At 39.7% G+C, this 12,790-nt stretch overlaps 1 protein-coding gene across 6 annotated transcripts in view; it reads left to right on the plus strand.

Annotated features, from left to right (window-relative positions):
• The first annotated feature begins 225 nt into the window (after window positions 1-225).
• The window catches only part of myrf (myelin regulatory factor), a 283,101-nt gene continuing 270,536 nt past the window's right edge, over window positions 226-12,790 (plus strand). For 4 of the 6 annotated variants that reach the window (XM_072272390.1, XM_072272396.1, XM_072272391.1 and 1 more), the window contains exons 1-2: window positions 226-670; window positions 8,979-9,041. In XM_072272390.1, coding sequence (XP_072128491.1) covers window positions 625-670; window positions 8,979-9,041 — 109 coding nt within the window. In that variant the 5' untranslated portion in view covers window positions 226-624. Of the gene's footprint in view, window positions 671-8,978; window positions 9,042-12,790 lie in introns of those variants that run through there. The other 2 variants (XM_072272392.1, XM_072272393.1) reach the window with 2 other exon arrangements.

Below are 12,790 nucleotides of genomic sequence, written 5' to 3' on the forward strand. Positions count from 1 at the left end.
TTTTGGACAAACACCGCAAAGCTAATCCCCCCCAACTTTCTGCGCCCAGCATTTCCCGGTAAAGTAATTGCTCCTTCGCAGTTTACTGTGAAGCTCGTCGACGAATGAGTGACGTTATGCTCCAGCTGACATCATATCGGGCAGCAGAGCGATAAGTGGAGAGAGAGAGAGAGAGAAAAAAATCCCATCGGACGGGGAGGGTGGGCTGGGGAAGCAAGAGGGGAAGGAATCTGAACCGGGAATCCTGGCTTTCGTACGTTTGTTTTATTAAAGGAGAAACGTTTCTCTTTATCCTCTTGAACTCATGAAGAAGTGAGAGGTACAAATCCCTACGTTTTCGGTGCTGAAGTTTTAGCCAAATCAAAATAAAGATAAGGTTTGGTTTGAAACTAATCAGAGGAGTTGGCAGCACGACACTGAGTCGTGAAACTGACCTCCCGCAGGTACACTGAGGAGGTGCGAGATCGCGGATTCGCTGGCAGGGGCTCCAGACTTTTCCCCTTCTCGGCCAATCTTCGCTTGTGTCACTTGTTGTTGTGGGAATTCCCTGATGTTTTGAAGTTCTAGAAGCGAGCGAACTCTTTACATGGATGTGTCGGGGAGGAGTCGTTAGCTGATAGAGAAATGGAAGTGGTTGACGAGACTGAAGCTTTACAGCGCTTTTTTGAAGGTAAAAAGAAAATGGGGACGCTCCTCGGATTTGCAAAAAATAACCTAATAAACATCGATCAGTTATTTATTCATGTCGAAAATGGCAGTGATCTGCGGGAAAACGAGACGACAAAAGTAAGGCACAAAGGGTTACAGGGTCGTAGGTAGGACGCGAGCAGCCTATTCTGGGTGTTCTGCACAATGCGTGATTCTGATGACTGTTTAAAATATAACAAAACATTTTCAGAATAGTCTGGAGCTGAATATTTGCCTGACTTCATTCATTCAACTGTGCGCGCAACTCGATAGAAGTATTTGTGCGCACTTCTGTAGTTTTGTAGCACTGAATATATATTTTAAAGCACAAAATATCCCGTGAACATTTTTGGTAAATTTTATAAAAAATTATAATAAGAAGCAGGGAACATTGAGAAAAACATTTCTATAAGTTTAGACAAAGTTTACATAATTTATAATTACAAACCCATTGTATAAATGTGTGACGGAGATCGAGTTTGATTGTATTTGTGTTTTCATGAAAAATGGTTATTTTCGTGAAAAGAAGTCGATTATTTTTCAGAGACTTTGTGGATCTTTTTGTCCAATTCCTTGATGTAGAGTGCTTCTAAAAACCGACGATCTGGTGGTCCGCGTTCACTATTTCGCCCTGATATTCTTGCTGTGTTCTTGCGAAGAAGGAGAATTGTTCGCTTTAAAGCAGGAATTAAGTTTGAGATTTTCTCGTGTGTTTATTTAAATTAATCTGCTTTGGGAGATTGCGATCGCCCGTTTGTCCGAGCTGGTACAGAGCAAGCATATGACTGCGATTCCGTCTCTCGCGCGCACACACACTGTAATCCCCTTCTAAATCCCTGCGTCTCTCGGACAGTGCATCAAACTGCAAATGGTCGGTGGAGTTTGAACTCGCGGCGAGAGATCCTTTAGTCTTAAAGTGGCAGTGGTTGAGGTGGGAAAGAGGGAAAGAATATCGCAGACAGGTGATGCGCATAATTTATTTCATTTCATTCTAATGCAGAATGTTAAGGAGTGTGTGGTTAATTGATATATAATAAAAGGATTAAGTTTACTAAAATTAATTAGTAATAATTTTCTATATTCTGTACAGGTGCGAAGAAAGGCATTTCAACATATTTACCTTCGCTTATTTAAAATGACATTGGTTACTAATTGTAAGGGATCGTTTGTTTGTTCCTGGGATTAATGAAAGACATTTTAAGGGAGTTTTGATAGTTACAGGCCTTTTCTGAGACAATTACTTCTGGCGGTACCCACAGTGCACACTGTAGCCATGCTTTGGGATGATGTGACTTAATTTATGGGTATTCCACTCCTGCGACAGATTTCTGTGTTGGAAGTGTTCGGATGGGAGGAAAACATAATGCCCTTTGGTAAGTGCATGATCAGAAGGCGAGAAATTGCCGAGGAAGAAGCAGCAAGCTTGAGTTGTTAGACCGAGGAGGAGATGAGTGAGGGAAATGAGTTACCTAGTTTTGAAGCGCAGGTAAATAATAAGTCATGGTTGCCCATTTGAAAATGAATATTTACAACGTAACCTGACAAGGTGCCCTGATAGATCTCCTGAGCACAAAGTGGAAGAGAAAAGGAAAGGGGAGGAGAGGTCGGGATGCGAGGGTGAGCAAGGATACGATCATACGAAAAAAAACTACCTCAAGTGGTAAAGGGTGATTCAACAATAACTTTGAAATGGAACTGATACTTAAAATAAGAAGGTAGGGTTGAAGGGCAGGACAAGGACCTTAGGGAATCGGGTGGGCCAAAGGTCGAATGGCTTCCTTCATTGTTCATAATAGGATGAGTTGGATTTGGACTTTTCACAGAGTACAACTTGCCCTCTGGAGGTTGTCCGATTTTAGACTGGCAACAGTAAGTTTCTGCAAGACCATCTCGCCATCGACTGTTGCAGAATTGAAGGAATCCCTGGGGCCACATGTAGAGATGGTTTCTGGTGGTTTTCTGCCGGTATTATGACGAATGATGGGAGAGGGCTTGAGGAACTTTCTTGCGACGGTTTGGCAACGTGAGAACGAATGTTGCCGACGCGCGCTTGGAGAATTTGTGACAGGCGCTCTAACATATAATGACGACTCAGGCCTAACTCTACCGCTGATGGAGGAATCGGTGGGAATGTATTCTTGTACTGAGCGTAGCAGAGGAAAGACAGATCAGACAGCGTGAGGAGTATTGGTCAATATGTACTGTAATTACTTCTCCTTAACCCCGGCAAAACAACTACTTACACACATCGTTACCAGTACGGTATTACAGTCCAGCTAGTCAGCATCCGGAGAAATGAAACATCCTTAACATCTCGCTAGATCCAATTTATTAGTAACAGAAATTGATTGGTGTAAAAGGTGCTTTGATCTTAGAATGTAGTGAAACATCCATTTCTCAAAAGCTCTATTTAGACTTTTTTAAAAATTTGGATGGGCTGTAGAGAAAGATACAACTTTTATTTCAGGTGTTTTTTCAACATTTCTCTTTTTCTGAGTCCCAACATTCATCGTTTTTTTTAAATGAAGAACTAATAGATAGATTTGAGCTTAAAAAAACGATAACTTTAACTGAAATCTGTTACAAAGTACTTCTGTCCTCGACCTTTCTATTTCCGGACCAACCAAACCAATTTCATTTTTAAAGTGAATATTTACGATGGGAATGATTTCAGATGTGCATTAAGATGCAAGCGGCAGTTATTGGTTATCTGTCTCCCAGTCAAAATATAGGCCCTGGCAAGAACTTCCAAATTTGGAGTGAAGACCTCTTAGCCTAAGGTCCAGTGTTTAACGTGAATATTAAAGTTCCTGTGGTATCACTTGAAGGGGATCTGAATTTTTTTTTGCTGTAGGAGCCAATATTCCTCCAACCACCAAACACCACCAAAAACCAACCAACTGTTCAATCATCCGATAGTATGGGTGTGTGGCATTCATTACTCCTGAACCTCCTTCTCCTGTGCCAGTCCCCACACTCCACACACATTTCATTTTATGAGACGCTTTAAGGTAGCTCACACAGCTACTTCTTTCTGGTATGCAAAGGGCAGTTTAAACCCATATCAGAACATTAATGCTCAGGTAGTACTTAAGGGACCTTTAGTACTTATAATATTCTATTAACATTAGATAGATTATAAATTATTTTATAGCAATAAAGTTTTTAGCCAATAGATTATCTCTGTCACTTCATGCTGTTAAGAGTCTAGTCGTTGTGTGGAATAAGTTTGCACACAAGCCTAGTTCACATCAGAAGATTTTATTTGTTGCTAGTCAGAAGGCAACTTGTGCCTAGCTGGGTCGTTTTGATTTGAGATCTGCAAGTCAGTCTCTACACTTATCTGTTGGATGCTAAGAGTAAGATCATCGCAGCTCAGAAGAAATTTTGGTTGTTAACAGTATTTTAAAGCATCATAAATAATTGTTGGAGCTTTCTCTCCAATGCAGATAAACCAGCCCCCACCTTGCCTGTTCTGGCACACACATTTATTTGCCATTCTCCTCAGCTTCCTGATAGTATCATGGAAATTGTGGCTGATAGATTTGTAAATTATCAATGAATGATGACAAGGTTTCTCAGTAATTACTTAGTGATTACTGAAACATAATTATAATATTTCTGTTTCACAATACATGGAGCCCACATTCCAAACTGGCAATCAATGAGGAGTGTTTTGTATTTTGTGTACTGTTATTTCCTTTATTTGTGGATATTAAATATTTCCTGTGTTTTTATAAAGAGGATTTTGACAGTTAGTACTAAAAAGGGATTGTTGAATTTTTTTCTTCTTTTTCTGCTCTTTTATTACACTGTTTGTTCTGTTTCATTCTGTTATATTTCATTTTGTCTTTCAAGCATCTTCATTCTTTCTGTTTTATTCTTGAACTCATTCATTTCCCTTTCTAATATGATCTCAATTTATCCTCTACTCACTCTCTGAAATACCCTTTCTCTCTCTTACTGTTCACTTTCACACAGAATATCACATATATAAAGTTTCTTCTTTAGCATATTCCATCATATTACCTGTCACACACATTTCTTAAATCTCCTCAATTTCTCCCAAATATGTACAGGCTCATATTCACAGAATTAAGATGAAATTGCCTGATATGATAGAAGATGTTGGGAGCACACAGTTGGTTATCCAAAGTGCAAATGGGCAAGATAACTTGTCTTTATTCTGTTAGTGAATGACAGGATGCATGCTTCTGATATTGAAACTTCTGGATTTTTAGTATTCCAATTTTTTCAGTCTAATTATCTTCAAAAACCTGGCTTCATCATTATTAGAACGCAGAATAGTTCACCATGGGAACAGGTCTTTGGCTGGTCATCTGCACCAACATGAAGGTAATCTAAAATAATCCCATCTGCCTGTACGTGGTCCATATCCCTCTGTCACCTGCATGATTGTGTGTCTGTCTAAAAGCCTCTTAAATGTTGCCAGTATACCTGCTTCTACCAATCCCCCGGCAGAGAGTTCCAAAGACTTACCACCTTTAAACCTTTCCTCTTTCACCTCAAAACTATATCCTATATTATTTGATAATTCCAATCTGCAAAAATAAAGATTCTGACTATTTACCTTATCAACGTCTTTCATCATTATATATACTTATATCAGATCACTCCTCAGCCTCTGATGCTCCAGAGAAAAGCAATCAAAGTTTATTTGACCTCGCCTTATAGCTGATATACTCCAGTCCAGGCAACAACCTGGTAAACCTGGAGACAAAAGAGTCTAGGAGTTGGAATCTGGAACAAAAAACAGATCGCTGGAAGAACTCAACAGGTCAGTCTGAATCTGTGAAAGTGAAGAGAAGTCAATGGTTTGGATCAAGACTCTTTATTGGTCCTAAAACATTACCAGTCTTTCACTTCTAGACTACTGAGTTCTTTGAGTGGTTTGGTTTTTGCTCCTTGTGAATTTCTTCTGTACCCTCTCTATAACCATGACATTCCTTCCTAGCATCCAGAAATCCACACAACACTCCAAGTGTGGTCTGACCAGTTGTTTATTTATTTGTTTGGAGCTATAGCATGGCAACAGGCCCTCCCAGGCAACAAGCCTGCACCACCCAATTACTCCCATGTGACCCATTTACCCACTAACCCATATGTCCTTGGAGTATGGGAGGAAACCACAGCACCCAGAGGAAACACATGCGATCACGAAGAGAAGGTACAAATTCATTACATAGTGGTGGAACTGAACCCAAGCCCCTAGCACTGTAAGAGTGTTATGCAAACCACTATGCTGCTGTGCTGCTGCAAAAAGGAATGGAGAGTACAAATATTGACCCCACTATGTCTCGCATGCCAAGCAAGTGCTCTACCGTCTTAGCTAATTCCCCAGCACATTGTAGCCAGCAAAGGACTTCCCAATGTTTTATTCACTTTGCCCTGATTGGCGAAGGCAAGTGTGCCATATGCCTTGAGTTGCCACCTGCAGGGAGATATGGACCCCAAGATCTCTCTGTACATCAATGCTCCAAAGGGTTTGTACTGCATTCGCTGCATACTTTTCTCTTGCAATTTATAAAAGTGCTACAATCACATTTTAAACAGGAACCCATGTAATATTATTTTCAAAAATACCATCTCTGCTTAAACAGTGATTCCAACAAAAATTTTTTTTGTATTAATCCCTTTAGAATTAACTTTTAAAAAGAGAAGGTGACCCATAAATAGGTTATATGAAGACAATTTTGTAAATCTTGTTATTTCTTATTTGTTAAACAATAAATTAGCCAAGCACGACTTTTACCAATTTGGCCGTGAGTAATGGGAAGTTGTATGTCAACCCTGTTTATTTACATCCTTGATGTGTTTGCAAATGAACGATTGAAGATTTGCCAAAAGCTCTTCTAAAGTGGGCTTAAAATTGAGTTCAAGTGTTGACCTCCTAGGAACATTCCAAAAATGTTACTTTTTTAGATTCTTGTTGTCTTCTTTGGGAAAATGTTGATAAAACAGAGAATATGGAATCACTTGTATCGAAAATTTACAACACTAGTCATCCACTCCTTGTTTTCTGTGCCAGTTGATAGATAGGTACCAGCTTATTCTCTCCTTCCAACTTTAGCTACTTGAGCAGGTGGCAGCATTTGAAGTGCACATCCAAGTATTGAGGGTTAAATGTATTGAGGGTTTTAACTCTTCCACCCTTTCAGGCAGTGAGCTTCAGATCCCTGTGTTTTTCTGAAAAAAAATTTCCTTATATTCCCTCTAATCTTTCAACTAATTACTTTAAATCTAAGACGTTTCTGCCGTCAGAGAATGATTCTTCCTATTTCTTAGCCTCCTCAAGATTTTATAGAGAAATAAAGCTTCCTTTAACTGTTAGGAAAAGAATAATCCTAGCTAACCTATCTTGCTGATATCCGCTATTTCCAGACCTAGCCGTGTCCTTTTACATATTCTCTGAAGTCTCCTTACTGCAAACACGTATTTTCTGTAATTCAGTGACTTGAACTGCGTACAGTACTCAAGCTGTGTTCCAATAAATTTTGTACACAACTCTAAATTAGCCTTCCTGCTTTTTAACTATTGATGATGAGAGGTGTTGATCATGTGGATAGTCAGAGGCTTTTTCCCAGAGCTGAAATAGCTAACACGAGAGGGCACAGTTTTAAGGTGCTTGGAATTAAGTACAGTACAGAGGAGATGTCAGGGGTAAGTTTTTTATGCAGAGAGTGGTGAGTGTGTGGAATGGGCTGCTGGCAACGGTGGTGGAGGCGGATACGATAGGGTCTTTTAAGAGACTCCTGGATAGGGGCACGGAGCTTAGAAATATAGAGGGTTATGGGTAATCTTAGGTAATTTCTAAGTAAGTACATGTTTGGCACAGCATTGTGGGCCCAAGAGCCTGTATTGTGCTGTACGTTTTCTATGTTTCTATGTTAACCATCATGTTGAGCTATTGTTCAGGATCTGTGGACATTCACTCAAAGGTGCTTTTGTGCCTCCACATTGGTCAATAGCTTCCTACTAATTGCACGTCTCCTTGCCTTGTTGTACCTTCCCACATGTACTACCTCACACTTTTCTAGATTAATGTCAATATTCCATTTTTCTGCCCAACTCTCCATCTCTATCTTTATGGAGTATAAAGATTCTCTCTCCCCACTGAGCAAACAGTCTTTCAGTCGTCAATCAGCTCGGAAACTCTTGCCATGCCCCCATAATTTAAATCCAGACTATTAATATGTATCACAAAAAGCAAGGTCCCAGATGCAGGTTCACATGGAATCCCACAGGTAGCAGCCTTCCACTCACAATGGCATCTAATCTTACTTGCTAATAATCAATGTTGAATTCAATTTCAAAGTTGCTGGTGAACGCATCCAAAATCTCCCCCTCCCCCTCCCACTTTCAAATCTCTTACTCACTCTTCCTTCAGTTAGTCCTGACGAAGGGTCTCGGCCTGAAACGTCGACTGTACCTCTTCCTAGAGATGCTGCCTGGCCTGCTGCGTTCACCAGCAACTTTGATGTGTGTTGCTTGAATTTCCAGCATCTGCAGAATTCCTGTTGTTTGAATTCAATTTGATCATCTTGTTTGGATCCAATGAAATTTACTTTCTTGACCATCCCATTAATACAGAACTTCATTAAAAGTCTTGCTAAAGTCCAGAAGGGCTACACCAAAGACACTACCCTCATTCTCACTCATTGTTACTTCCACAAAAAAATCCATCATCAGTCAGACTCAACCTTCCCTTAACAAATCCATGCTGATTGTTCCTAAATGAGTGTTTAGATTGTCCCTCAGAATTAATTTCAGTAACTTGCCAATTACTGTGTATAACACAGGTAGTTTCTCCAGCTATCCTTTTTTTTAAATAACAGCACTGCCTCATTAACAGTCCCTATTTCCCTCGCACTGCTTCAGTAGGGAAAACTAAAATTCTTCAAAGGCTCATCTGAATCAGTAGGAGAGATTGAATTGGAAAGTTACTTGCATCTCTTGATTTTCTTTTCACTCATTATGAGATCAGGATGTAACTTGAGATGGTGTTGAATTATCTGCTCCTGGTCAGAGCAGCAAGATTCCCAATGCAATTGGCTTCAGTATACCCAGGGTAATGGGCCAAAACTTAATCCCAAATTCTATCTATTAGTTTCTGCAGTAAAATGCTCCTGTGAATGTTGAAAAAGGTGGGATCAGGATCTTTTCAAGACCTGGAAGAGGCAATGCTTTTAGGTAGCAGAAACTGAAATGGAATTAAGAAGAAGCATGAAAATTGATACATTTGTTTATGATCTATTCTCACTTGTACACAGACCAAGAGGTAGCGCAGTCCAGAATGGCTTATGCAGATGGCCCCTTCAGACATTACAACACAGGTCAGCATTCTGTATATACTTTAACACTGTTTATCCTGTACAACTAATGCTTAATTTAAAACAAAAGTACAACTTGTTAACAATACATAACAGGCCCCTCAGCATCAGACCATCAGGCTCCATGTGCAAAATATCCACATATCATTTTACTTTCTGATGCTGACTGACCTTCCGTGTATTTTTACTGTTTCCCTTCTGCCTCTACTGTTTGAATGTGGATTGTAGGTGTTCTGTAGCTCGTACCATTTTCATAGCACTGAGTTTATTTTAGCAATGAATCTATTTTGTGGAATCTTTGAAGGCAAGACTTCCACACTAAATTTATCACTATGTGACAGTGAGGAAGGATATTGTAGCATGGAGCAGGATCCGGAACAGCTGAAAAATGGTAGAGGGAGTTTAATGTAGACAGATGTGACGTATTGCACTTCGGTGGGACCAGCCAGGGTAGGTCTTACACAGTGAATGATAGGGCACTGAGGAGTGTGGCAGAGCAAAGGGATCTGGGATTACAGCTTCATAATTTATTGAAAGTATCGTTACAGGTAGATAGGGTCGGAAAGAAGGTTTTGACACATTGGCCTTCAAAAGCCAAAGTTTTTATTTATTTATTTACTGAGATACAGCATGGAGAAACCCTTCTGATTCTTCTAGCTGTGCCGCCCAGCAATCCACCAATTTAACCCTAGCTTAATCAGAGAACAATTTACAATGACCAATTCACCTACCAACAGGTACATCACTGGACCGTGGGGGCACCCAGAGGAAACCCACCCAGTCACACGGTGAACATACAAACTCCTTACAGGCAGGGTCAGGGGTGGGAATTGAACCCAGGTTATTGGTACTGTAAGGCGTTGTGCTAACCACTGTGCTATCTTGCTGTCCCCTTATAGAATATAGGAGATGGGATGTTATGTTGAAATTATATAAGACGTTATTGAGGCCTAATTTGGGGTATTGTATGCAGTTTTGATCACCTACCTACAGGAAAGATGTAAATAAGGTTGAAAGTGTACAGAGAAAATTTACAAGGATGTTTGCCAGGACTGGAGGACCTGAGTTATAATGAAATATTAAATAGTTTAGGACTTTATTCCTTGGAACATAAAAGATTGAGAGGATATTCGATGGAGGCATACAAAATTATGAGGGATATAGATAGGGTAAATGCGAGCAGCTTTTTCCACTGAGGTTAGGTGGTCATGGGTTAAGAGTGAAAGGTGAAAAGTTTAAGGGGAACATGAGGAGAAATTCCTTCACCTAGAGAAGTTTCTAGAGGGTCATGAGAGTATGGAATGAGCTGCCGGCACAAGTGGTGCATTCGAGTTTGATTTCAACGTTTAAGGGAAGTTGGGATAGGTACATGGATGAGAGGAATGTAGATGATGTAATGCTGAGTATTGGACAAAGCATTGATTTTCTGCAGAGTTTCTCTTCCCTACAAAGCTGCAGTCTTTGGGAATAACGTACCTTGAATGGATTATGCCGGGCACTGGAAAAGAATACTCACAGGAATGTCTCTACACCAGGGGTTCCCAACCTGGGGTCCATGGACCCCTCGGTTAATGGTAGGGGGCCATGGCATAAAAAAGTTAGGAACCGCTGCTCTACACAACGTTACCGATCTGAGAAACAGCTGAGCTTAAAACATTCAAAAAGAGCATGGATCTTGGTTCCACAAAGGTTTATTGGTTAAAATTCTGTCCATTGTATTATTGAACCCTACTGATCAGGAAATCCTCATTGTCTCTGCACCTATACTAACTTAACACATATGAACAAATATGCCAGTTTAAGCATTGAAGTTCATTTGTCTCTGTTCATTAACTTCAGAATTCAGAGAGGGAGATATGAAATAACTCTTAAAAAGAGAGAAAAGTCAGATGAGTATTGCAGGGTTTGTTCGTACTGATGGACTGATGTGTGCTATTGGTAAGATGTGCTAATGGTTTAAGATATTAATTCTGCTCCTTGTGTTGAGGAAGGTTATTGAGGAAGGACTGTATTCTCTCCAATCACTGTGCTGTTGGAATTAATGTTCAATTTTGAAGTAAATGTTTCTATTCTATAATGCATTTTTGTTCTGATTGTATCTTCTGCACCATTGCTGATCACACTATCAATAAGAAACTGGAATCTCACAGTTGAAAATGCAATGCACTTCAATTTCTATCCTGTTGCCCCATTATTTCTACCTTTACTGTATTCCTCATTACTTCCAAAAGAAAATTCAGAGACCTTGCACATCAAAGGCCTCTCTAAATAATGACGTTGTGATAGCTATCCGGATGTAAATGGATTTGTAGATGAAAGGAGCCTGTCAGAAGAAAGCAGCATCCATGATCAAGGACCCCCACCATCTAGGCTATGATCGCTTCTTGTTACTTCCATCAGGAAAGAGGTACAAGAGCCTTAGGTTCCACACCACCAAGTTCAGGAACGGTTATTACCCTTCAACCTTCAGGCTCCTGAACCAGCATGGATAACTTCACTCACCCCTCTGAAATGATTCCACAACCAACTCATTTTCAGCAGTTCTACAAGTCGTGTTCTCAGTATTATTTATTTATATTTTTACTTGCACAATGTGTCTCCTTTCGTAGATTGGTTGCTTTGTATAGTTTTATGTAATTTCTATTGTATTTCCTTATTTTCCTGTAAATGTCTGCAAGAAAGTGAATCTCAGTGCATTTGGTGACATATAGAGTACATACCTTATTTACTTTAAAATTTACTATAATAAGTTTTATTTGATTTTGACTTCTACTTTGAGATTTTGTGAATGCAAATGTTACCTGGATGAAGGTGAAATTATTGTATTTTAGTCACAAAGCACTTCCAAGAATGGATACTACTAATACGAAAGTTCTAATATTGAAATTTGTGTTTCTTTATTAATGAGAGATACTTGTGGGAATATTTTATATTTAAAAATTCAAGATATTACTAGTGAAAGGGAAGCTGCAGTTATTGCCCTTTCATTGCTTAAGAACGGATCACTTCCACAAACTACTGCTGTCCTTCTTATGACAGTGATTGTTGATGGTATCTATAGGGCACTTGAAGGTATTGGCTTAGTGGTTACTAAGGAATCCAGGCAAGCATGGAGCACAATGAGGAGCTTGGAGCTGTTGATGTATACCTTTTACGTTATTGTTGTATCATCGATTACGGAATGGTTACTGTACACAAGGGCATTCAGCCCGTCACAGTCACACCAACTCTTTACCAGAGCACATCACACATTCCACCCTCTTGATCCTCTCCTTACTTTTGCAGATTTTTCTTCACCATTTGCTTGTTCAATGTGTTCTTGGCCACAGTGGAAACTTCTCTCCACCATATCTGCAGGCAGTGCAGGTGCCAACCAACCACTGCATAGAAAGGTCTTCTTTCACGTCTTTTGCAGTTCTCTTCTCCTTCCATTGTGGCCAGTAGTTCCCCAACAAGAAAAGCCTCCCACTTAGTCCAGATCCATCATCAATTTATATATGGCTATCAAATCTGCTGTCATTCCTTTCTTATTAAAGAAAACAATTCCATCTTCTCTAATCTATCAGATTGGAAAATTAGTTTAGTATTGTCACAGGTGCCAAGGTACAGTGAAAAGCTTGTCTTGGTACAGATCAATTCATTACAAAAGTGCATTGAGATAGTACAAGGTAAAAACAACTACAGAGTGCAAAAAATATTGTTACAGTCACAGAGAAAGTGCAGTGCAGGTAGACCATAATGTTTATGGTCAT

The sequence above is a fragment of the Mobula birostris genome, chromosome 11 (assembly GCF_030028105.1).
Source record: "Mobula birostris isolate sMobBir1 chromosome 11, sMobBir1.hap1, whole genome shotgun sequence".
NCBI classification, from domain to species: Eukaryota; Metazoa; Chordata; class Chondrichthyes; order Myliobatiformes; family Myliobatidae; genus Mobula; species Mobula birostris.